At 41.9% G+C, this 27,973-nt stretch overlaps 1 protein-coding gene across 1 annotated transcript in view; it reads right to left on the bottom strand.

Annotated features, from left to right (window-relative positions):
* Positions 1 to 27,973, bottom strand: part of LOC109921632 (collagen alpha-2(IX) chain-like) — an 86,565-nt gene that overhangs the window by 45,270 nt on the left and 13,322 nt on the right. Inside the window, exons 5-10 of the mRNA XM_048612968.1 lie at positions 27,380 to 27,433; positions 12,011 to 12,046; positions 11,757 to 11,780; positions 10,257 to 10,310; positions 3,232 to 3,285; positions 2,082 to 2,129 (exon numbers count right to left, since the gene is read on the bottom strand). Of these exons, the coding sequence (XP_048468925.1) occupies positions 2,082 to 2,129; positions 3,232 to 3,285; positions 10,257 to 10,310; positions 11,757 to 11,780; positions 12,011 to 12,046; positions 27,380 to 27,433 (270 nt within the window). The remainder of the gene's footprint in view (positions 1 to 2,081; positions 2,130 to 3,231; positions 3,286 to 10,256; positions 10,311 to 11,756; positions 11,781 to 12,010; positions 12,047 to 27,379; positions 27,434 to 27,973) is intronic.

Below are 27,973 nucleotides of genomic sequence, written 5' to 3' on the forward strand. Positions count from 1 at the left end.
CATCCTGCGCCTCGCTCTCACTTAGCTTGTTCTTCATTCCCATTCCCCAAGAGCCCCTGCTCTGACCCTCTGTTTACCCAATGAATCACACTTTCAAGATCTTGGTCTACAGCTAGACTGCACTCTTTCTCAGTCCCACTCTTTCCTGGGCGTAGTGAGTGATGATGACAGTCCTCCAGCTCACAAGTACTGGGAGCCCGTTCTTTCCAAAGGAGCCTGACAATGAGCACTCTGGAGGTGCCACAGTAGACTCCACATCACAAGGACACAATCAAGCACTCTGATCCTAAATGTATCTTTCATATCCAAGTCCCAGACCCTAAGAGCCATTTGTAAATGCCCAGCCATCCTAGCTGAGATTATCTGGCACAGCAGAGAGATCGAAGCATGAAGGTGGCAGATCTGACATGTCAAGACAGAGGGGACTACAAAATACCAAGTGTTATCAAATTACACAGCAGGGAAGAAGGCCATTCAATTCTTTGGGTCTGTGCCAATTCTTTGAAAGTGTTTTCTAATGAATCTACTGAACTTCCTCTTTTCCCATCGATCTCTAAGAGTTTTCATTTTCACATAAATATCCAATTCCTGTTTGGCAGTCACTAATGAATCAGCCCCCACCATTCTTTCAGCAAGTATATTCCAGATCACTACAACAATTCTCCTCTCTGGTTCATTTTGTCATTTATCATAAAATACAAACAGACCGCATTCTTTTCTATTTATCCTCCCCTCCTTATGCATCAGTGTACACGTGGCCTTTACCTGCAGGCAACCAATGCTGTGGTTCTGATCAGTTCTTCAATAAGAAGCTCTGAGGCTCTTTTCGTAACTGATCTTTATGTCCACCAGCAGATTACACCTATGTCAGCAGGTTGTCCCCATGAGTAGTCAGAGCACAACAGATTTCCCACATCAACATCAGTTTGCCTGGCAGAATCATGGTGAGTCACAAACTATGTAATGGTACTGGGAATGAGCACAAAGTCAGACACTGTGAGGTCTGAAGCTGAAGGCATTGTCTATGAATTCAGACACCTAGACAGTACACATCCTCATCCCGTGAATGAATTTTTAAAAATCAACCGTTTCTAGGCTCAAATCATGAATTACCTACCACATATCATTAAGACCTGCAACAGGACTCTTCAATTACCCAATCTCCAATCTAATGAGGGGAAAGTGCAAGCCCCAAGATGCCCAGTCAACAACACAATTGCAAATTTAACCGGGAAGATATGAAACAACCCAGCCCAGTGCACTTGCAGGAGTTTGGAGAGACCCTTCCCTGGTGAACACCAGGGCAACAAAGAGAGGTAAAGTCCCAATATGAGAAGGGAATGTGCATTTCGGGGACAAAAGTCAGAACAGTCATGCTGAAAAATGACGCACTGCTTTGTGTAGTAGCTTGATACATTACAGTTCTGAGGGACAGTCCCAGAATTCAAAGCTATCAAATTACACCTCCAGAGACCAGAGGAAATGAGCTGCACACAGTGCTGCACAGAACTGTTACTTCACCCTGGAAGTTACAACCCTTCTGCCTTCATCAGTTTTATCCTGCACACAATCATCTGCCCACCAGATTATCAATACTCAACATCTCTTTATTCTTAATCCACCTGTACAAGTCAATCCTGGACATTAACATAGTTTCTGTCCCAGTCACCAACTCTGCAAGTGATTTACACATTCTCTCAATTCTCTATATGATGATCTTTCTCAGGCTGCCCTATGTTCCAAATCTCTTACATTTACCCTACACCTATGGCCCGCTCTCGCTGGCTATTGCAAAGTGATTGTTCCTATTTGTCCTGTTTCATTCTTTCAGAATTTTAAGGATTCGATGGCATTTTTTTGGTGAAAATGCATTGGTTCTTCAGATTTGCATTCCCTCGTCTCAGGCAGTAAGTTCTGTTATTACTTCATGAACTGAATGTCTCGGCAATTTCACGAGCACTGGTTGTTGACACTTGCGTCCTGACGACAGGACAACATTAAACTGGATCAGAGTGGGCCCACTTTAAATTTTGAATTAAGAGTATAATACAACAATGAAACATTGAATTGGTCATTCTTACCAGGAGGTCCGCACTGCCCTCTGCACCATGGAGGTTACCAGGAAGCCCCTGTACAAACAGAGCACATAACCATTATAGAACATAGAACTGTACAGTACAGGAACGGGCCCTTTGGCCCACAATGTTGTGCTGAACATGATGCCAAATAAAACTAATTCCTTCTGCCTGCCATTGATCCATATCCCTCCATTCCTTGCATATTCATGTGCTTATCTAAAAGTCCCTTAAATGCAAAAACGTGCCCCTCACATTTCCTTTGAACTTTTCTCCTCTAACCTTAAATGCATGCCCCCTAGGACTAGACATTTCAACTCTGGGAAAAAGATTCTGACCATCAACCCTATCTATGTATCTCAATATTTTATAGACTTCTATGGAGTCTCCCCTCAGCCTCCACCGCTCCAGAGAAAACAACCCGAGTTTTTCTAGCCTCTCCTTATAGATCATACCCACTAATCCAGGCAGCATTCTGGTAAACCTCTTCTGTACACTCTCCAAAGCCTCCACATTCTCCTGGTAATGTGGCGACCGTAACTGAACACAATACTCTAAGTGCAGTCTAACCAAAGTCTTACAAAGCTGCAACATGACATCCTGACTCTTGTACTCAATTCCCCGATCAATAAAGGCAAGCATGCCATATGCCTTCTTTACCACCTATCTACTTGTATTTCCATTTTCAGGGAGCTATGGACTTGAACCCCATCACCATCAATCTATTCTAACGATAGGATTTGCATCCTTTCAGGCTGAAAGGTGGGTCACTGTTTGTGATTAGGAGTGCCTGCAACTCAATGCTTGGGTATCTGTTATTCTGAACATAAACCATTCACACTACTCAATTATATTCCACCTGTAACTCATTTTGAAGGTTCTGAGAGTCTATAATTAAACCATGTGAATTTTTAGGTTACATTTTGGCCGGTGGATTGTAGTTTATTCTATCTTATAACTCATCAGTTAAACTAAGCACCCGAATACAGACATTTTGTGTACAAACAGTATCTCTCAGAAAGCCATATTTTTTCCTGCAGGACACAGGAGAAAATTACCGAAAGACATCAAATACCTTCATGTCAGATAATAAGCTATTATGTTCACAAAATAAAGTGTAACTTGCAAAGATAAACTTGGAAACATGCTGGCATACCTGTTGACCTGGTGGTCCTGGCTGCCCAATTGCTCCAAGCCGTCCTGCTGCACCCTTCAAAATAAATTAGTTCATGAATTGTAGCAGCACAACTAGACCTTAACTGGAAACAAATGGTCAGTTCACTAACAATAATTAATCTGGTACAGTGGAAAATTGCGGTGGAATGAAATTGCGGAGTGTGTAGTTTCGTAGTTGAGCGGTGGTGGTGGACAGTAGTGGAAAAGATACGGTGTATGAGAGGAAGGGTGAAATCGTCTGCTGTATGGACGAGGGAAATGGTTTGGCACAGTCAACAGTTGGTCAATGTACAACAGAGGCGTGTTGGAAATGGTAGGAAAGGAAAGGAATCAAAAAATTGTATCCTGAGGGTGGTTTCAGGAAATTAATGTTTAATCAAAGATGAAGGGAGAGCAGAATAATATGATCTACCAAAGTGAAATACAAAGAAAAGGGGAAGACTTGCATTTATAGAAGTACCTTCCACAACCTCAAGAGTGCAAGTTCGATGCTGTGAAAGAGACTGCTCATGAGTGACAGGTAGAAAACAGGTAGAGAAATGTGCAATAAAAGAAATGAAGCCATAAAAAGCCAACTGAAGATAATGAATCAACCCATATCCTGCATGAAGCAAGACCTGGACAACATTCAGGCTTGGGCTGTAATATTCAAGCTTGGAAGTAATATTCAAGCCAAACAAGTGACAGGCCATGATCAGCTCCAACAACAAGAATCTCTAACAATCTCCCCATGCCATTCAGTACCATCCCTGAATCCTTCACCATTAACATTCTGGGGGCTATCATGATCAGAAACTGAACTGGACAAGCCATATAAATACTATGTGATAAAATACAAAATAGTCTCCACTGGCCTGGATGAGCACAGCATTAGTTCATGAAGCTCAATACCCTCTGGGACAAAGCAGCCTGCTTGACCAATACCCCATTCGCCACCATCGACATTCATAACCTTCACTGCCAGTGCACAGTAGCAGCAGTGTGTACCATTACAAGGTGTGCTGCAGCAACCCTTCAAAACTCCTCAGACTGCACCTTCCAAACCTGTCAGCTCTAGCATCTAGACAAACATGCGCAACTGATACATGGGAAACTGCTACCTGCAACTTCCCTTCACAGCTACACAGCATTCTAACTTGGAACGATATCATCATTCCTTCATTTGGACTTCAGCAAGGCTTTTGCTAAGATCCTACATGGGAGATTAATAGCAAAGGTAAGAACTCATGGAATTCAAGGAAATTTAGCAAATTGAATCCCGAATTGGCTGAGTGGCAGAAAGTAGAAGGTGATCGTTGAGGGGTGTTTTTCTGACTGGAAGTATGTGTACACTGGGGTCTCACAGGGGTCAGTGTTGGAGTCCTTGCTGTTTGTGGTTTATATAAATGATTTAGGCTTGGATGCAGGAGGCTTGATCAATAAATACACAGACGATACAAAAATTGTTGGGTGGTAAATAGTGAGGAGCATAGCCTTAAACTACAAAGGATATAGACAGCTGGTCAGTGGCAAATGGAATTCAATTCAGATAAGTGTGAGGTGATGCACTTGGGCAGGACAAACAAGAGAATACACGATGAACGTTTGGACCCTGGGAAGCACAAAGGATCAGAGGGACCTTGGTGTGCATGTGCACTGGTCCCTTAACGCATCAGGAAAGGTGATAATGTGGTTGAGAGGACATAACGCGCATTTGCCTTTATTAGTCAAGGCATAGAATTTAAGACCAGAGAAGTTATGCTGGAATGGTATAAAATATTGGTTAGACCACAGCTGTAGAGAATTGTTTGCAATTCTGGAATCCACGTTACAGAAGTGATAGCACCGGAGACAGTACAGAGCAGATTTACCAAGATGCTGCCTGGGCTGAAGAGTTTTAGTTATGAAGAGAGATTGGATAAATTGAGATAGTCTCCTCTGCTCCGAGGAAAACAGCGAGGGGACATGACTGAGATGTACAAAATTATGAGGGGCATAGATAGGGTAGACAGGAAGAAACTCTTCTCCCTTGATGGAGGGATCAATGAGAAGAGAGCATAGATTGAAGGGCAGAAAGTTTGAAGATGAGGAAAAGCTTTTTCACCCAAAGTGTGGTCAGAATCTGGAACTCACTGCCTGTAAGGATGGTGGAGGCACAAATCCTCATAACATTTAAGAAGTAGGGGAGGCGATGGCCTAGTGGAATTATAGCTGGGCTGTTAATCCAGAGACCCAGATAATGTTATGGGGACCCGGTTTCGAATCCCACCATGGCAGATGGTGGAATTTGAATTCAATAAATACCTGGAATTAAGAATCTAATGATGACCATGAATCCATTGTCAATTGTCAGGAAAAACCCACCTGGTTCACTAATGTCCATTAGGGAAGAAAACTGGCATCCTTACCTGGTTTGGCCTACATGTGACTCCAGACCCATGGCGATGTGGCTGACTCTTAACTGCCCTCTGGGCAATTAGGGATGGGCAATAAATGCTGCTTAGCCAGCAACACCGTCATCCCGTGAATGAATAAACAAAAAAAATTGTGTACTTGCAATGGGAATTCATACAAGACTATGGGCCAAATGTTGGAAATTGGATTAGAATAGTTAGGTAGTTGTTTTTGACCAGCGCTGACACTATGGGCTGAAGGGTCTTTTTTTGTGCTGTTGATCCCAATGACTCTATGACTCTGTAACTATTGTTTTGTCAAAATCCTGGAACTCATTCCTTAATAGCACCGAAGGTGTAGCTACACCCTTCGGACTGCAGCACTTCAAGAAAGTAGCTCAGTATCAACTTCCCAAAGACAAAAGAGTCATTAACTAGCAACATCCAATTATCATGAATGAATTAAAAAGGGCACTGAGGACTCAGTTTTATGTCTAGAGTGATACATGATAAACCCTGTACGCAATATTAAACATACAGGACCTCCATTCAACATCAAGTGGAATACTGTGCACAGCTTTTGGCACTCATCAGAGGAAGGGACAGCACAGTGACCAAGTGGTTAGGACTGCTGCCTCACAGCTCCAGGGACCTGGCTTCAATTCCATCCTTGGGCAACTGTCTGTGTGGAGTTTGAACATTCGCCCCGTGTCTCCATGAGTTTCTGCCGAGTGCTCCAGTTTCCTTCCACAGTCTAAAGATGTGCAGGTTAGGTGGTTCAGCCATGCTTAATTGCCCCTAGTGTCCAGCGATGTGTAGGATAGGTAGTTTAGCCATGGGAAATGTAGAGTTACAGGGAGAGCATGAGTTGGTGTGGACTTTTTGGGCCGAATGGCTTGTTTCCACATTGTATGGATTCTATGAAGGGGATTAAGTGATTGGAAATTGTGCATTAAAGACATGGTTGAGGGGGTCACGGATCTAAAGAGAAATATGAAAGGTCAGGACATGTTTTAACTTGAACTGAGGAGTATAGAAAACATAACTGATGGTGGAAATTAGTCAGCAACCGTCACTTGGTGGAAAGCTTGTCTTTTCATCAGTAGAATGTGTCCCATTTAGGCAGTCTGATGAAAGGTAAATATTCTGATTTCTGAAACCTGAGTGGTCTTTCCGAGAGATGCTTTTGGCCAAATTGGCAAAAACAGCTGTCTCTTGTTTGCAGCCCACATGACCAGCAGAAAAGAGTGTCTATCTCCAATCAGTGAATTAGAAAGTGAATACAGTGAATCATAAATACAGGATTTGGTAGTGAATAGAGAGTTAGGTAGTGAATAGAGGACTGCGTAGTTAGGATTAGTTAATAAGCAGTGGATTAGAGAACGAACAGAGGTTTGTTAATGAATAGGGGATCGGATAGAGGGAGCAGGGGATTGGATAGAGGGAGCAGGGGATCAGATAGTAAAAACAGGATTGAAAAAAAGAATAAAATATTGTATAGATTATTGGATAGTAAATGAAGGATAGGATAGTGAATAGAGGATTGTATAGTGAATGGAGATTGGATAGAGAACATGGGATTGGATAGACTGTAGGAGATTTGATAGAGAAAAGAGGGTGGGATAGTGAACAGGGGATTGGATAGTGAATAGAGGGTAGATAGTGAGCAGAGATTAGATAGTGAATAGAGGATTGAATAGTGAGCAGGGATTGGATCGTGAATACAGGATTGGATAGTAAAAAGATGATTTAACCGAGAATAAAAGATTGGATAGTGAGTAGATTATTGGATAGAGAATAGAGGATTGGACAGCGAAAAAACCTTGGGTAATGAATAAAGAATTAGTTAGCAAACACATGATTGGAGAATGAACAGAGGGTTTGATAGTAAACAGAGATTTGAAAAGTGAATATAGGACAGTGAATACAGGGTTGGGCAGAGAATGGAAGATTGAATAGTGAACAGGGGATTGGATCGAGAATAGGGGATTGGGGTAGACAATAGAGAATTCGGTAGAAAAGACAGCATTGGGCAGAGAATAGAGGATTTGGGCAGAGAATAGAGGATTTGGGCAGAGAATAGAGGATTTGGGTGGACAATAGAGGATTGGGCACAGAATGGAAGATTGGATAGTGAACAGGGGATTGGACAGAGTAGGGGATTAGATAAGTGAATAAGTGAATACAGATACCTCTGATTATTTAGTTCCTGATATGACCTGGAACAGTATGTTGGGACCAGGATACATCACTGTACCATCTCCAACTCCTAATGCCACAGTGGATCCAAATACACCCACAGCTCAGAAAACTGAAATCTGGAGCCCAAATTAACCTGGGCCGCACTTGTGGATTCATTTATAGCAGCCTCCAGACCAGCATAGACTAAAAAATGGAAACAGTAAAGCACAAAGGCAAAGGAATGCACACTATAATTGAGTACTGTCAGCTCAGAATGCTGTACAACAGGAGCACAAATGAGAATTTAGGCACATGGATCGATTGATCTGCATAATAGGAATTGTAACAATAAATGGAAAGCTATGGGCCAGACTGTCCAGTCTCTGAGTTTGACAAAGGATGTATGACCAGGATATCGCACTGAGGTCCTGACACTCTCACTCCATGGGAATTGCTTGGGAAGCTTGAACATCCCCTGCTCCCAGGATCCTCTGAAAAAAGTCTGTTCGATATTTCGGACAGCTCCATCTGGCTTAGTTGATAGGAAATATTGGGCAGGAAATTCTTAAACTAAGTCTTGGATAACTATACAACTGGCAGCCCAATCCCCATCACTGATGTTGACGTCCTGGTTCCCCTCTTGAACCTCCAGCTCCCCCTCCATTCCTCCAATTACCCCTCGAACCGTCCAAACACCTCCCAACCCCAGAGTGAATTGTTCCGACTCGACGTCCTGCTCACCTGCCAACCTACCACTTACCTCACTATTTCACCCACTTAGCTCAGCCACACTATCCCTCACCCACTGACCACATCCACATTATCCCCTCACCCACTGACCACACCCATCCTCCCATCCCTTCACCCACTGACCCCATCCATCCTACCTCCCCACCCACTGACCACACCCACTGTATCCTCTCACTCACTGACCCTATTTCCCTCTCTCCCTTACCACAGTCATTCTAGCCCCTCATGCACATACTGAAGTTTATACAACTATCTATTAATCCATTCACTCAACTACACTCATTCATTAACACATTGAAAAGTGTTTAAGTGTCTCAAAGCTTTTCAGTCTGTTTGTGAACATTTACTGAGACATGGCTGCTGGTGTAGTAAAAAGTGGGTATGGCGTCTATATGATTCCCTCCACAGATGTCTCTGTGGTTGGCTGTGCTGATTGAGTTTTGCAGGATCCTACATCAGCAGGTTAGTCCCAAAAACCAGGGAAAATTCAGGATGTCACTTTTAGGCTAATCAGGTTAGAAGGAAGGGAAAGCCTGAGCCTATGGTGCCTGAACTCAGATGATTGATCTCCACACCTGATTCCCAATAGGTGCTCCTGCCTTGCAAAGTTCCAGAATCAATTCTTCATGGACAATTAAGTCCAATCTCCAATGCCATGACATCAGTGTCCATGGCACAAGGGTAAATTACAAAAATAATGTCAGTAGCGTGTGTTAATTGTATCTTAGTTATGGACATGGACTGTCTACAGGAGCAGTGCCAACAACGCTGCCTACGCAGATCCTGTGAATCTGCTGGGAAGAAAGATGTAACAACACCAGCATCCTTGACCAGGCCAACATCCCCAGCATTGAGGCACTGACCACCCTCGGTCAGCTACGATGGGCTGGGCACGTTGTCCACATGACTGACATGAAGCTCCCCAGGCAGATGCTCCACTCCCAGTTTTGAAATATCAGGCGAGCCCCAGGTGGACAATGATACCTTCAGGCCTCACTAGTGAAGTGCAGCATTCCCACAAACACCTGGGAATCACTGGCTCAAGACTGTCCACAGTGGAAGAAGAGCATCCAGGAAGGCATTAATCACCACGAGACTTGCCATTAGAAAAAATGGAAGCCAGGCAAAAACAGAGAAAGGAGCATGCTGCCACATCAACATCCCAGCCATCCCTTCTCGTGACCAACAACTGCCCACGTGTAACAGAGCCTGCGACAGCCGCATCAATCTGTACAGCCATCTATGGACTCACCCTGAGAGTGAAAGTGAGTCACCATGATGGAATAGTAGTAAATTCTATGGAGGTGATGGGCATTAAGCAGGGATTCATTTGGATGAATAAGTGAGATAAGCAAGAATAGAGTGAAACCGTTTTTTCAGAGATAGTAGGAACTGCAGATGCTGGAGAATCTGAGATAACAAGGTGTAGAGCTGGATGAACACAGCCTGCTGTGTTCATCCAACTCTACACCTTGAAACCGTTCTTTGTTGTGTTAGATGGTGTGTCTTTGTACTGTGTATCTCAGGAAATCATTGCGGATTAGCTCCAGTTCCATCCTTAATACATGGACTTTTTGAATATAACATATTAGGATAAGAAGAATGCTACACTTTCTAGCTACCAATTAGAGCAATATGACTTTGAGTAAAGTGAAACAGTTAACAGAAGCAGTATACTGCTTGATATTCAATTATCACTCACTTTAGCTCCAGGACGGCCAATTTCTCCAGGAAGACCAACTGGACCAGGAGGACCCTTAAAGTAATTAAACAAGTTTACGTTAGTATCACAGGTAAACTGCACTGAACCGATCTGTAGAAGTCATGTCCGACTTGAAACATAAACTTGAAATGTTTCCACAGCTGAGTTTCTCCAGCATTTTCTGTTTTTGCCTCCATGAGCAAACCTTCCAAAAGGAACATTTGGTGAAAGATCAGTGGAAAGCTTATACAATGTTTTCAATATTTTGAGTTCTCCTATTTTTGGGAGCATTTTCTCCACATTTAACCAGCTCAACCATCCATAAATTTGAAGGCATCAAGCGGCAGACTAGATCCACATACTACGTTAAGTGCAAGATGACTAGAGGCCTATACAACACAATTTAACACAATTTCACAACTTATGAAATCTAAACTCTGAGAAATAAACTTCACCACTGTGTTAACATTATCATTGCTTTTTGGACCTGTGACTCTTAATGATTTGTTTCCCTTTATCCCTAGCTTCCTTTACTCTTGTATCCCATTCACTTTTTCAGTTTCAATGCTTTGGGTGATATTCCCATCTTTCCCATCAAAGTGCTTCAGCTCATGTGTATCTGTTAAACTAGTTTCCCACTTAGCTGCTCAGTTGTCTCACATAAAGACTCAACCTTTTTTGGAAATAGCTATAAATCCCAGTTTGGTTTCATCTTTGACATTAATTATTTCTACTTAATAACCAGTAATTCAAAGTAAATTATGCATTACAATAACACTAGCACTGACAACTGTGAATGCGATCTTCTATCCTTTCAATCTGAACCTTTAACCTTACTTTCTACCCTTTAATTTTTAGACAACTTGCTATCTACTCAAGTATTTGCCCCCTGGCTCCACCTGGTTTTTGTCATGAGCCTATTGTCTGGTATCCTCATGAAGAACTTTTAAAACTCTAACTAGATATAATTTAGTTGTCTACTCTGCCTGGTGCCCCTCTAATGAAGGTTGGCTAACCATAATTTTGTGTTTGATTCTGTCTGATTTGAAAGGGTCATACCACTGCGTGCCCAAAGTACCAGCAAGCTTCTAATGACAGGCTCTTCCAATATGTAAAAATGTTCCAGGTTGGCACTTTATGTCAGAATAGATCACAATTTTCATGCACAATCCAAACAGGTCTAATTATAATGGAATCTACCAAATGCAAGGGTTGAATTAATTTTGTCCTACCCCTTCTCTATAGCCCTATAATTTTGTCCCTTATCAAATGTATATCCCATTTCCTTCTGAAAGTTACTATCGAATCTGCCTCAACTTCCTGATCATTGACACAAAATGGAAATGAAAAAAAAATTCAACAGTGAAATGTCTAACACTCACTTCCCTTGTAACATGAGTTGGAAACTTTATAACTCACACCCAACTAAAACATGTACAAACATTACAACCTTCTCACATCTGATAATAATTAATATTTCTATCAATCTGTTACACTTACACGTGGTCCCATGGTTCCAGCCCCCTAAAAATAAACCAGATACAAAAGAGTCATTAATTTAATTTCCATTTCAATTTTCACTTTCAATTTATTGTCCTGACAGAAATTCATTTGCATATATTTCTTGATAGATCAGCAATCTGACCAAATGGACAAATAATGGACAAAATATTTAGTAATCTTGCAGAAAGTGAAAATCCCAGGACCGATACAAACAGAGTTGCAAGCTATATAATGATCAGAGCCATACTCACTGGTGGTCCAGGAGTCCCAGGAAAGCCCACCTGACCCTGGAAAAGAAAAGAAAATATTTACTGAATACATAAAACATAACCACAAGTACAGAGCAGGCTGAGGACAGATTGCTGAAAGCAAAATGTATTATGCAAGATGTTGGTTTGTGAAGTGCTTCAAAACAGGTGAAAGTTTCCCTCTTTTTATCTCTTCATGCTTTTTTATCCGTTGTCACCAACATTAATGAAAATGGATAGAGATGTAAAACACCAAAGCGATCTTACATAAGATCTTACACACAAGGAGTGGGCCTCACAGTCAGACCTGTAACTTAGGGAGGGGCTGTCACAGCAGGACCTGCACCTATATTTATTGTAAACCTAAGACTGATAGTTAGTGAATGTGAAGCCTTTATTGATTTAAGTAGTTTCTTCTTGTAACTCGGCCACTCTCAAACGTCAATGTAAACTGAGGGTGAATGCAGGGTCTGATATTTTTATGACAGAAAAATTGAGCAGCTAGATCAAGAAGAAATAGTCAGTGCCATGAAACATGCATTTGAAAAGTCTGGAGATCGGCAGAGGGTGGAGATGATGAGAGAGTCGGGCCTGCACAAATTGATAGGATGCTGTGCCATGACCTCACTTCACATGAATGTAAGGAAGGTGAGGGAAGGGAATGAGATGGAATACTTGAAAGAACAGAAAAGTTCCAAACAGCAATAGCAAGGTGAGAATGTGGGTGTTGAGCAAAGTAAAGCAGTTTCTCTCAATGAGAGTCTGTTAAATCAAAAGCATGGAGTCAAAATTTCAATGGCTTCAATACTGATTCAGCCTCATTAGTGAGAAGCAGGTTCGTCTTTGCCACATCCCTCATGCCAGTGAAAACAGTCCAAATTCAGCTGTTAATCTTCCAACATGTTAAGAAGGCTTCTGTATTAGATCCTGCTGGGGCTTCTAATCCATTTGTGATTAATTACTCAGATGAAGAAAAACCTCAAATTGCACCCTGTAATAATCCTGGGCTTGCAGCTGTGATACACTCAGGGGTATGAAGGAAAATAGTAAAACTGTCTGATTAATTTGTCACAGACATTCAGCTCTTTCCAAGGACTTTTTCACTAATTGGTGCTTTCATTTCTCGCTCCATAAGCAGTAATTTTAGATGACAGGTAAAGACCAAATTTAAGTATAATTACTGTCTCTCTGTAAAAGGTTGTATTGCTGAGAAGGGACTGTTGGTGGAGTGAATATTTATTTATATATAACTCCACAACTCAGGAATACCAGAGCCAGAACGTCTGCAATCTATTTAATGACCTGTGAATGAACTCACTCAATGTTTACTGCATGACAATTAGACTGTGTCATCATCAACTAACACAGAGTTACATTCTTGCAGCAGGCTCATAGGCTATGAAGCTGTGGGCCTTTCAAAGCAGCACATTATCCAACCTGGTGTCAGAGCGCTAAGTTATAATCAGGACATTTTAAAAATCACAATTTGTTCTTTAGAGTGATCCTTATTTTCAGAGACAGTCTAATGTGCTTTCTGTTACACAGACTGTTTAGATATATTAGAGGTTAGGGGATTCATGGACACTGGGCTACACTTCTTCGTCTTTCTTTAAAAAAATGCATACTCCTGCAAGGCCAGACAAGGTTTTGGTTTAACATCACATCCAAACTATTGGCATCTCTAAGAGCGCAGCACTGCCTTGGTACTACACTCAAGTGTCATAGAATCATACAGCATAGAAACAGACCCTTCAGTCCAACTAGTTCATGTTGATCACGTTCCCAAACCAAACTAGTCCCACTTGCCTGCACTTGGACCATATGCCTCAAAACTCTCCTATTCATGTACTTATCCAAATATTTTTTAAATGTTGTAACTGTACTTGCATCCACTACTTCTTCCTGCAGTTCATTCCACAGATGATCCACACTCTGTATAAAACAGATGCCCTTCCATAAAAATATGGCCCCTAGTATTAAAATCCCCCACCCTAGGGAAAAGATCCTTGCTATTCACCTTATCTATGCCCCTCATGATAGTATAAACCTCTTTAAGGTCCCCCCTCATTATCCTGCATTTCAGTGAAAAAAAGTCTCAGCCTGTCATTATAACTCAAACTTTCCATTCCCGGAAACATCCTGGTAAATCTTTTCTGAACCTTCTCCAATTTAATACCATCCGTCCTATAGCAGGGCAACCAGAACTGTACACTATGCCAGAAGAGGTCTCACCAACGTCCTATACCTTAACATAATGTCCCAACTCCTATACGCAAAGATCTGAGCAATGCAGGCAAGCATGCTAAACACCTTCTTAACCACCTTGTCTACACATGATGCAAATTTCTTCAAAATTATGTACCTGAACGCCTAGGTCTCTCTATTCTACAACACTACACAGGGCCCCATCATGAATTATATAAATCCTGCCATTTTTTGTTTTACCAAAATGCAATACCTTGCCTTTATCCAATCTAAGTGCGTGTTCATGGCTGGGAATTGGAATCCACAGCCATGTGACAAAGAGTTGAAAGTGCTCCCCACCGAGCCAAGGCACTGACTTCAATGTGATGCATAGATCAGATAAGGATTTCCCAAACTGAGGGATGTGACCCCTAGGGGACTTACGGGCTCCTATGCAGCAACAACTGCCTGGGGCTACAACCAAGAGCTGACAGCTGCCAGGCTCTTTAAACTTCACAGTTTTTTTAAACTGCCCAATCTCGTGGGCCTGAATTCTGTACTAAAAAGCCTAACTGAGAGCTCAGATGCTTTTCATTTAAAAGCTCTGTGAATTAGAATGCTCTCACAGGTCTCTCACCTTGCCCCTTCCAAATGAATCCCACCTACTGCGTGCTCAGAGACATAGCCCCCAACCTCACAGGTCCTGGATCTCAAGACCTTTTGAGCACCAAAATGGGGTCATGATGAAAACCAATTTATAAAGCTCTGAATTAGATGGAAAAACTCATTGAGATGCAGCAAAACAAACTGAAGGATCAAATTAGACATTTCCTTCAGTGAGAGTTTGTTACTGTTTAGCTTATTAATTGAAGATTAATAAATCCAATCCTGCTGTTTGCGCAGATTAGTGGCACTGATTGGCAGGTTCACTCCACTGTCATACATCAGTCCTTTATCCCCTCTCTTACCCCCTCCATCACCCTCACTCACACAAACCCATAAATACACAGATAACACAGTTGGGTCTGAGTAAAATGTACACTTTCATAACAGTTGTAGGGCTCAGAATGCCATAGGAAGAATGAGCCCTTTCAGGCTGTGCTAGAGGCAGCTCTTCACAGTGTAAACTTACTTTCTAAACTGTAGAGTTAGTGTGATTCTTAAACACAAACAGCAGGCTCTTCCTCAGTGCTTATTACAGTTACACAGGAAGGCAGCACATTCCATCCTCACCACAGGCTATGTGTGACTAGTCTGCATAATATTGACCCACACACAAATGAGGAGCCTTTAATAGGACAGCGCATTGGTAAGAGTGACTTAAATGGACTTCCCTGGTCCTGTGCATTTTGATTTAATTGTTGCGCCTTGTTTTTTTAATTTAATTCTCAATCTTACATTTTTAAAGAATAATTTCATTTTTTCACTCATGTCACAATGAATCGCTAGATTCCAGGGAGCTGAGAGGCAATTCTGTTTATTGAAGTTATGATTTTCATTGCTGGAGAACTTCAAGCACTCCCACAATTTGTCAGTTATCAAATGTAGAGGACTGTCCTCTCCGGTCTACATTAGTAAAGGAGCGTGACTATGTAGGCACTATGTAGCAGAATAGGGTTGCTGCAAAGTGATTTGACCATCACAAAACTCTCTTTTACCTCAACGTTTGGTCATTACTTCAAGGCAATGGAATACAAAATTGAGGATCTGACATGTCAGTTGTGCACACCCTTGGTTAATCCCCATTCACAGTGTGACATTCAGTTTAGGTTGACAAATTTCAGGCTAGACACAGTGGTCTTGGTGTGGAGTGTTGAGTATGGGAACAGAGTTTAAAATATTCAGTTATAAAGACAAATTAGGTAAACATTGGACTACTAATCCCGTCAATTTAGGATCTGTTCAAGGTGTTCAACATGGTAAAAGTATTTTATAGGTTAGGTTGTTTGAAATTAGCCAATGTGACTCAGGCGGAAAGATCTCTGTTTAGAGTAATACCTGGCACAAAGGAAGATGGTGGTGCTTGTTGGAGGTCGACCATCACAGCTCCAGGACATCTCTGCACCAGTGTTCTGATTAGCTACCTTTAGTTGCTTCATCAATGACCATCCCTCCAGGTAAGGCCAGAAGTGGGGATTATCGCTGATGATTGTACAATGTTCAGCACCAATCGTGACTCCTCAGATCCTGAAGCAGTCCATGTCCAAATGCCACAAGACCTGGATATGCCTAGGTTTAGGCTGATAAGTGGCAAATAACATTTTTGCCACATGAGTTTGATGAACGTTTATAACATATCATTATGATTGGGGAATTTGGGTTCTAAACTAAATGTCAATGTGTTTTTGGGTATCAGTTCTATGAAGGTGACTTTTGTTTAAGGATTACAAACTCATTTTTTTTAAGCAGTGGGTCAAAAAAAGCATTTCTAAGATGTCATGTGACTTAAGCTAAATGACAAGAGAATCTACCTGATGATAATATTGTTGAAACAAAAACAGAAAATGCTGGAGAGTCTCGACACGTTTGGTCGCATTTGTGGAGAGGAAACAGAGTTAACCTTGTGAGTCCACAGTTTCAAGTTCTATAAAGGTCATGTCAGACTGGAAATGTTAATTTTGTTTCTCCCTTCATTGATGCTACCAGATCTGTTGGGATTCTCTAATACTTTCTGCTTTTATTTCAGATTTCCAGCATTTGCAATACTTTATTTTTATTTCCTACATATAGACTTTTTCTTCACTTTTGCATAGTAAATGTTGGTTCTTTTGTCAAAAGTACACTGGCAGCGTCTTGTGAACATGTTCAGTAACTGATCACCTTGGCAACCAAATTGCAAGATTAAAAATGCAGGACACAAATTCATTGAATTTAAAAGGGATTTGTGAATCTTCTCAGAGGATCAGCTAAGGGGATGGTGCCACTAAATAATGGCAGTCTGGTCTAAGGATATCACCCAGGTTAGTATCATTGTCCTCATGAGGAGGGATAGCCAGCACTGAAGGAAGGAGCAAAGTGACCTTCCCTGTTTCACTTGGGTAATTGCCATGCACTGTGCTATCTCACAGTTACTCTGTCTCTGCTACTGCACCCGCCTCACACTAAGGCTCAAGCTCTGTCATTCTCAATATAGCCTACACTACATTTCCGCACCCCTGCTGCATGGTCTCTGCACAGCTCCCCCACTTGCTTGGGACACCTCACCACTTTGCAACAACCTGCACCATCTCAAATAGCTGTGCCACTTGTTTTTAGGCTACCAAACAGTCAAGATGGTGCGAGGAATGGTATTAATCAGGACATGCACGGTGGCTCAGCGATCAGCACTGTTGCCTCACAGCGACAGAGACCCGGGTTCGATTCCACCCCCGGGTGACTATCTGTGTGGAGTTTGCACATTCTCCCCGTGTCTGCGTGGTTTCTGCTGGGTGCTGTGGTTTCCTCCCACTATCTAAAGATGTGCAGGCAAGGTGGACTGGCCATGCTAAATTGCCAGTAGTGTTCATGGATGTGTAAATTAGGTAGGTTATAGGGGGAATGGGTCTGGGTGGGATGCTCCGAGGGTCGGTGTGGACTTGTTGGGCCAAAGGGCCTGTTTCCACACCTTAGGAATTCTATGTGGAAAAAATGAGATTATCAACTTTGGTAAGAAGAACAGATATGTAGAATATTTCTTATATTGTGAGAGGTTGAAAAGTGTAGATGTGCACTGGGTCTTGGATATTCTTGTCAATAGGTCATGAAAACTAACATGCAGGTGCAGTGAGCTTTCTGCAAGGCTAATGGTATATTAAACTTTACTGAGAGGATTTGAGTACAGAACTAGTGAAGTGATGCTTCAATTATAAAGGAGTCTGGAGTACTGTGTTCAATTTTGGGCTCCTGATCTCAGGAATGATAAAAGGTTCACCAGATTTGTTCCCAGGATTGCATGACTCTTCCATAAAGAAAGATTGGCCTGCATTCTCTAGAGCTTCGAAGGACGGGATGTTTTCTCATTGAAACCTACAACATACTTATAGGGATAGACAGGGTAGATGCAGGCAATATGTTATCCCTAATTGGGGAGCTTAAAACCAGGGGGCACAATTTAAAAATAAGAGGAATGCCACTTAGGTTTGAGATGAGGAGAAATGTTATTATTCAGAGGGTTATGAACCTTTGAAATTCTCTACCACACAGAGCTTTGAAACTCAGTCTTTGAGTATGTTTAAGGTATTATTGTGGAAACTCAGTCTTTGAATATGCTTAAGGTAAAGAATGAGAGATTTCTAATTACCAATATTATACAAGGTTATAGGATGGATGGGTAAAATTATTGAAATGCTCAATCAGTAATTTTTGTATTGATAGGTGGAGCATGTTCCATGGAATAAATGGCTACTCTTGCTCCTATGCTCCTTTCTCTAATTCCACGAGCACACAGCCCACAAAAACATCGAAAGGGCCCGAATATGTGGCTGACATTTAACTCCTCAGCTCCTACACAGACAAACCCTGCTCCTCACAGGAGAAGACTGGGACAGTTCCTACACAAATGGCAAGACATCCATGTCCCAATAACTGTAAGTCCCACTCCTCATTCACTGCAACTCTCACAGTGACCCCACTGTCAGTATCAGTCATTGCATTCCACTTTTAACCAATGGATTTGTCACCTTCTCTCTATTTTGTATTACCATCAGTATCTCCACCACTGGCTCCTCCAGTAACCATCCTGGCTGACATCTGAGAACAAAAGTACCAAGGTCCGAGAGAAAGCATGCCTCCTCTGCACTACCCCACCAGCTCCACACTGCACCCCAGCCCAGATACTGACACTTTAGTTGGAATTTTAGCAAGATGCTATGGATTCACAATCCAGATGAGCCCATTTTTGTACCCGCTCCACCACTGGCTGAGGGAGAAATGCCACAGGCTGCTGGTACTTGGAGAACGGGCAGAGACCAGGCACCTGCTCTGCCCCTCAGGAGAGGAGCCTGTGAGGTCAGCAGTCAGGGATCTCACCCATATGACAGACCCGGAACGTTAGCTCTGATTTTGTTCTTCACAGATGCTGCCAGACCTGCTGAGCTTTTCCAGCAACTTCTGTTTTTATTCCTGATTTACAGGATCCACAGTTCTTTCGGTTTTTATATAGGAATCAGGCTGGCGGAATATCATGAGTGGTGTAGCACAGGGGTTAGTGCTGGGGCATCAACTCTTTACAATTTATATAAATCATTTGGATGAAGGGATAGATGGTATTGTAACTAAATTTGCTGATCATACAAAGATAGGTGGGAAAACGAATTGTGAATAGGACATAAAGAATCTCAAAAGGAGATAAATAGATTAAGTGACTGGGCAAAGATCTGGCAAATGGAGTACAATGTGGAAAAGTGTGGAATTGCCCATTTTGGTAGAAAAAAATATAAAAGAAGCATATTATTTAAATGGCAAGAGGTTGCAGAGCTACGAGATGCTGAGGGATCTGCGTGTCCTTCTGCATAAATTACAGAAGGTTAGGAGGTACAGGTACTGCAAGTAATCAAAGAAGTTAATAGAATATCATGTTTTATTACAAATGGAATTGAATGCAAAAGTAGGATGGTTATGCTTCACTCGTACAGGGCACTGGTGAGATTACATCATAGAATCATAGAATCCCTACAATGCAGAAGCAGGCCATTCAACCCATCAAATCTACACCGACCCTCTGAAGAGCATCCCAACCCCCTACCCTATCCATGTAACCCTGCATTCCCCATGGCTAACCCACATATCCCTGGGCACTATGGGCAATTTAGCATGGCCAATCCACCTAACCTGCACATCTTTGAACCGTGGGAGGAAACCAGAGCACCCGGAGGAAACCCTCAAAGACATGGGGAGAATGTTTAAATTCCACACAGACAGTTGCCCGAGGGTGGAATCAAACCTGAGTCCCTGGTGCTGTGAGGCAGCAGTGCTAACCACTGAGTCACCGTGCCACGCATCTGCAGTCCTGTGTACAGTACTGATCACTGTACTTAGGGAAGGAAGTTAATGTGTTGGAAACAGTTCAGAGAAGGTTTACTGGAATAATACATGGGATGAGCAGATTGCCTTATGAGGAAAGGCTAGACAGGCTAAGCCCATATTTTCTGGAGTTTGGAAGAGTCAGAGATGACTTAGTTGAAACTTATCAGATCCTCAGGGAATCTGACCAGGTGGATATGGAAAGGATTCTTTCTCTTGTGGGAGAATCTAGAACTAGAGATCACAGTTTAAAAATAAACGGTTGCCCATTTAAGAAAAAAATGAGGAACCAGTTTTTCTCTCAGCGGGTCGAGAGTCCTTGGAATCTGCTTCCTCAAAAGGAAGTGGATGCACAATCAAGGCACAGGTAGATAGATTCTTGAATACTAAAAGGCATGAAAGAATATTGGAGACATGCAGAAACATAGCATCGAGGTTAAACTTAGATCTGCCATGATCTTACTGAGTGGCATAGCAGGCTTTCTGAGCCAAGTGGCCTACTCTTGTTCCTCGTTTGTATATTCATATGTAAGTGAGACATGGCAGTTCCTAATGACTTGCCAATTTTTTCAATAATACTTTCATGGGATTTGGGCACTGCTGACAGATTTGTTACCCATCCCTAGTCGCCCTTGAACTAACTTCTAAAAAGGGTTGTTAAGGGTCAACCATGTTGCTGGCTCTGCAGTCACATTGTAGGCCAAACCATGTAAAATGGTCGATTTTCTTCCTGCAAGAACATTAGTGAATCAGATGGGCTTTTAATGACAATTACTGGCAGTTACACAGCCACCATTACCGCCATTAGCTTTTAATTCCAGATATTTTAAGATTTACTAATTAAATTTACATTCTACCAGCTGCTTTGGAGAGATTTGAACCCACGTCCCAGGATATTGGCCAAGACCTCTGTATTACCAGCCCTTTGATTTAATCATGTCATCAGTAGTTCATTAAACATATAAAATCCTTCATTTTTAACTAGAGGTATTGAGTACAAAAGAAAGGAAGACATACCAAGCCTGATGTCATAGACCCAGAGGACCATAGGCTACTCTCTCATTGGAGAGATGGATGGCCAGTAGTGACCGTAACCTGATGATCACAGTGGCTCAGAAGAGGTTGAGAAGATGGGACCTTCATAGTGACCTCATTCAAAATAGCAACTGAACCTGGGTCATTGGCAAGACTCTGCACAGCACATGAGCTATCTGACCTACAGAGCAAACTGACCCTCAATCACTGGTTAGTCCTCCACTATGTTGTTTCTAATTCTGGGCACAACATTTTAGGAAAGATGCCAAGGCCTCAGAGAGGTTGCAGACAAGATTTGCTTGAATGGCAACAAGGAAGAGAGATTTCAATTATTTGAAGAGATTTGAAAAATGAGATTATTCTGTTTACAGTTGAGAAGCCTAAGACAAGATTTAATAAAAATGTTCAATATTATGAAGTGTTCTGATAAAATTAATAAATAGAAACTGTTCCCACTTACGGTATGATTAGTCAAAGATACTGATTTAAGGTTATTGGCACATAAAAGCCAAGAGATGAAGAGAATTATTTTTAACAGAAAAATGTACCAATCCACACTGCCTGAAGAAAATTCAATAGTAACTTTGAAAAGAGAATTAGATAAATATTTGCAAAGTAAAGAAACTGTTGGGCTGTGGGCAAATGGCAAGGAAATGGGAACTAACTGGATAGCTCTTTCAAAGAAAGACATAATATATCAAATATATCATAATATATTTGAAATGCTGTACTAGTCAATGATTACATCTACCTGTAATATTTCAAGAGCCTGAATAGACTGGTCCTGGTCCTGTGTTCAGAATGAACTAGGACCGAGAGGGCTAAAGGGCAAGGCAATAATGGAGAGGTAATGTCAAAGCACTAAGAATCCAGGGAACCAGGTTAATTCTCTGGTGGCAAGGGTGCGCATCCCACCACAGCTGGTAGTGAAATTTGAATTCAGTTCATAAATCCTAAATTAAAGATCTAACAATGAGCATTATTGATGCAAAATGTCATCTGATTCACTAATTCACTTTAAGGAAACAAACCTGCAGTCCTCACCATGGCATACATGTCACTCCAGACACACCGCAATGTGGTTGCCCCTTAACTGCCCTCTAAATGGCCCAGCAAGATAATCAGTTGTATCAAACCACTATGACATCATATCGTGTGGCATTACCACCATGTTATATGGGGTGAACTTTGAACAGATCTAGCTATACAAAACTGGGCATCCATGACATACTGTGGGCAAGCAGCAGCAGAATTATATTCAACCACTCTACAATTATCATCAAGTGGGGAGGAGGGTGGGTGCAGACATATCTAAACATGAGGTATCAACCTGGTGAAGATATGACACTGGGCTATGTGCACGTCAAACAGCAAAAACGGCAAGCGAGACGCAAAGCTCAGTGATTCCTCAATCAATCATGAATGGTGGTGGAAAATTCATCAACTCACTGGAGGAGGAGGCTCCACAAACATCCATATCCTCAATGATGGAACAGCCCAGCACATCAGTGCAAAACTTTCACAGACGTGCTGAGTGGATGATCCATTTCAGCCTCCTCCACAGGTGCCCAGTATCACAGATATCAGTCTGCAGTCAATTAGATTCACTCCATGTGATATCAAGAAATGGCTGGAGGCACTGGATACAGTAAAGGCTGAAGGCCCTAACAATATTCTGGTGATAGTATTAAAATCCTCTGCTCCAGAACTAGCCGTGCCTTGGCCCAGCAATTCCAATATAGCCACAACACTGGCATCTAACCACCAATGTGGAAAATTTCCTAGGTATCTGTCCACACAAAGCAGGACAAATACAACATGGCCAATTACTGCCCCATCAGCCTTCTCTTCATCATCAGTGAAGTGATGGAAGGTGTCACCAACAACACTACCAAGCAGCACTTGCTTCACAATAACCTGCTCACCCTCAGTTTGAGTTCTGCCAGGGCCACTCAGTTCCTGATCCCATCTGCTAATTGGAGTTGCTGATGATTTCACAATGTTCAGTACCACTTCCTACTCTTCAGGATACTGAAGCATCCCGTGTTCAAATGCAATAAAACCTGGACACCATTCAGGCTTAAGTTGGTAAATAATAAGTAACATTAGCACAGACAACTGACTGGCAATGATCAGTTCCAACAAGGAACAGTCTAACCATTGGCTCTTTACATTCAATTGCATTACCATCGCTGAATCCCCAACGATGAACATCCTGGGAGTTACTATTTACCAGAAACTGAATGAACCAATACTATGGTGGCAACAGCAAGGGAATTTTATAACAAGTGTTTCACCTCCTGATTCCCCAAGGCCTGTCCACTATCTTCACAGACTTCATAGAATTCCCACAGTATGGAAACAGGCCCTTTGGCCCAACAAGCTCACACTGAACCTCAAAGCATCCCATCCAGACCCATCCCCATATAACCCACCTAATCTACACATCCCTGAACACTATGGGCAATTTAGCATGGCCAATCCACTTAGTCTGCACATCTTTGGACTGTGGGAGGAAAACGGAGCACCCGGAGGAAACCCACACAGACACGGGGAGAATGTGCAAACTCTACACAGAGGGTGGAATCGAACCCGGGTCCCTGGCACTGTGAGGCAGCAGTGCTAACCACTGATCCACCGTGCCACCCTTTCTACAAGCACAAGTAGGGAATTTGATGGAATACTCCCCACTTGCCTGGATGGGTGCAGTTACAACAATATGCAAGAAGGTTGACACCATCCAGGACAAAATGGCCCATTTGACTGGCACCCCAGCCCTCACCTTCAATGTTCACTACCTTTAATAACAATGCACAGAACCAGCAGAATGTGCCACATACAAGATACTCTGCAGAAGTTGGCCAAAGTCCCTTTGACAACAACCACAAACCCACAACCTGTACCATTCAGAAAGATAAAGGCAGCAGATACATAGGAACACCACAATCTGCAAATTCCCCTTAAAGCCATTCACCTTCCTGATTTGGAAATATATCAACATTCCTTCATGGGTCAAAATCCTGGAATATCCCCCTCTCTCTATTGGCATTGTGGATGTTTCTTCAACCCAAGGACTTGCAGTGGTTCAAACCGAAACTCACCACCATCTTCTCTGGGCCGTTAGGGATGGGCAATAAATGTTGGTCTAGCCCACATTCCATGAACAAATAAATAAAACTGAATGGCAAAACAGGCTCAAGGGGCTGAATGACAAATTTTAAGCAGTCAGAAAGAAAGGAATGTTTTTGCAATGAAAACTAGTGTGTTATTCTTCTCTTGAAAGATTTCCTTTCAGTTTTGCTTTGGATTCAAGCCCCAAAGGAAACTAATTCAGCTCAATGCAACAGAATTACTATAAATACAACTGTAATGCCAAAACCAAGATACACTACTGATGCAACATTGAGAGATTTTCTCTTAACAACTCCCTCTTCCCCTCAGTGAAAGACAGTCCAAGATCATAACAAGAATATTAAAATCTTCCTGAAAATAATTGCCTGCAGAATGTCAGAAATACATTGGTCTGTCTGCCACTGAACTCACACAATGAGTCTGAATCATTTTGTGATGTAAGAGATTGTCAATGGAGCTTGAATGGGAGTCAGATTTGAGAAACTCTCAGTTACCTAACCCGCAGAGACAGAGTTAGCAAATGCAATTCCCAAACTCTGACAGTCATAAAAGAGGGCTTTCCACTCTCACTCAACACTAGGCTTAATCCTAGAACTCAAAAATGATATGGTTGTGCACTAACACATGATGAAATCATCTCATTTCATATTGTAACATTATTATTAGCTCACCTGCCTTTTATAAAATATTAGTTGGCTTATTTCCTGGCACAGACATCTGTTAAAATGTCTGAAAACTTTTACATTCAGAATGTAACACTCCACTTACCCCCTCAATTATCTTGCCCAGCCTTCCTGTGCACCCCTGCCCTTTTCCCATTCAAATCTCTTCTCCTGGAACACATTGATATTCCCCTCCATTGGCTGATATTGTTCGATGTGTGAGGTTTGAGATTGTCACTGTCCCCACCATGCCCTCAGGATCAGATTCCTAAAGTGAAGCCCATTTCAACAATGAGAGGAATCCTGTTGGTGCTGCAGTAGAACACAGTGCCAGGACAGAAGGGAGACTTGATTGATGCAGTGCAAACATCAAAAGAGTAGTATTTAATTATTAACAGTGTCACTGGAAGTAACAGCACCCAAGAGGAGAGCCCAGTCTCCCAATCCCTAACCTGCAGCTTGATGGGATTGTCAGTGCCACACCAATGGGTCATCATTTTACCATTTCTCAAGATTAATATTGATATTTAGGGTCAGAAAAACACAATTTGGTCCCTTAAACCTATTTTGCCATTCAATTTGATCTATCTCTGCTCCATTTGCCTGCAATAACAAATTCTCTCTCTGCCATTTTTCTCAAAGTCTTAAACCTATGCCCTTTCATTAGCATCCCTCCTGCTGCTGTAAACAGTTTCAAACAACTCTTACAAACCCTGCATCACTTTCAAAGCCTTTATTAAATCTGTTGTTATCCTTCACGCCCAGAGAACAATCCCATCAAGTCTCCACACGTCTCAGTGTTTTATCCTGTGAGATTTCATTTAGCAGACAGCATGATTCAAAAATACCCAGCATATAAGTTCTGCAGGTGATTGAGAAGGCAAATGGATGTTGGCCTTTATTTCAAAGGGAATAGAGGAAGAAATAGAGAAGTCTTGCTAAAATTATCCAAGGCACTAGTCAGACCACAGCTGGAACACTGTGAGCAGTTTTGTTCCCCATATTGAGGGAAAGATACGTAGGATCAGAAGTTGGCCATTCAGCCCATGGAGCCTGCTCTGCCATTCAATGACATAATGGCTGATCTGATGATCCTCAACTCCACTTCCCTATCTTCTCCCCCAAACCTTGCTTCTCTTACTGACTAAATATCTGTCCGTTTCAGCCTTGAATATACTTGACAGCCCAGGCTCAATAGCCCTCTGTAGTAAAGATTGTCACAAATTTACTACCATCAAACAAAAGAAATTCCTCATCATCTCTGTCTTAAATCAGTGACCCCTGAAATTATGCTCTCTAATCCTAGACTTTCTCATAAGGGGAATCAACATTTCTGCATCTACCCTGTCAAGTCCGCTGAAAGCCTTGTACATTTCAATAAGGTTGCCTCATTCTCCTACACTCCAATGACTACAGGTCTAACCAACTCAACGTCTTCTCATTAAATAGTCCTGCCATACCCGAGTATAGTCGAGTAAACTTTCTTTGGACTGCCTCCAATGTTAGTTTCTCTTTCCCTCAATATGGGGAACAAAACTGCTCACAGTGTTTCAGCTGTGGTCTGACTAGTGCCTTGGATAATTTTAGCAAGACTTCTCTATTTCTTCCTCTATTCCCTTTGAAATAAAGGCCAACATCCATTTGCCTTCTCAATCACCTGCAGAACTTATATGCTGGGTATTTTTGAATCATGCACTGGGACTCCCAAATTCCTTTGTGCCTTTACGCAGTCTTTCTGTATTTAAATAATATTCAGTTCCTCTATTCTTCCTGCCAAAGTGCATTACTTCACATTTTCCCACATTATATTCTATGTGACAAGTTTTTGCCCACTCACTTAACCTACCTATATTTCTCTGCAGACTTTTTGTGTCATCCTTTAGCTTCTTTCCATATTTGATGCTGAACAATATGAAGTTCATCATTGCTCCATCTGTCCAATTAAAGTGACACCCTCTTTTGAGACTCACAAGAGGCATACACTGGAGAATAGGGCATTATTCCAGCAGCCCCCAGTGCGATAGATGAGAGAGAATTATGTAAGGATATTCATGTAAGCATTTGTGGTACTTATTAATGTTGGATCCTATACATAAGACTTGGTCTTCACTGAAGATCAGTAAAGACACTGAAGTCATCTGGCAATATCATTTGGCAATATTTCAAGATCCAGAGGGACAAAAACATCAGCTTATAACAACAAACAGCAGCAGCCTGTCTTTGTATTCTCTATCCTCCATACTCAGAGTTTCCAATGTGATGTTTCTCAATAAAAGATCATTACCCAGGCCATCTCTCAGCACTCAACAACCTTCTTCCTTGTTGCTTCCCAATGAAAACTGAAACACATTTTACTCACTTTGGGACCTGGCCTTCCAGCGATCCCTGGCTCTCCCTTTAGACCTTCCAGACCCTGCGTAATAAACAAAAGAGTGTAGACATTAAAATCTTTTCAATTAATCAATAAGTCTTCAGTCCAATGAATACATCAGTATGAACAGATACTTGAAATGGAACACATCCATTGTTCCTTGTCCCAATTTTGATGGGGCTGAAATTTATATGAATTTTAAGTGTGATTCACAGATCTAGCAAAATTACAGAAATGCACCTGAATGCAAAATCAGAAAAACACATTCTTCCTATTTCTCCCAGTCTGACATTCTGAATTCTCCAATAAAAACAGGAAATGCTGGAAACACTCAGGAGGTTCGGCAGAACCTGTGAGGAGAGGTCAACACCAATTCACTAAAATTAGGAAATGTTAGTGACATAACAAACTTTACACAAGCACATTGGCAGGAGAAATGGGGATGGAGTGGAAAACACAAAAGTAAGATCTCACATAGGGTGCAAGGTGGGAGAAATTAGATGGCAAATGGGATGGTGGAGCAAGACCAAATGGGATGATCATGGGACAAGAAAAGAAACAAAAGGCAAGTCTAGAGAAGGC

This window comes from Rhincodon typus, chromosome 27 (genome assembly GCF_021869965.1).
Source record: "Rhincodon typus isolate 14 chromosome 27, sRhiTyp1.1, whole genome shotgun sequence".
Lineage (NCBI taxonomy): Eukaryota > Metazoa > Chordata > Chondrichthyes > Orectolobiformes > Rhincodontidae > Rhincodon > Rhincodon typus.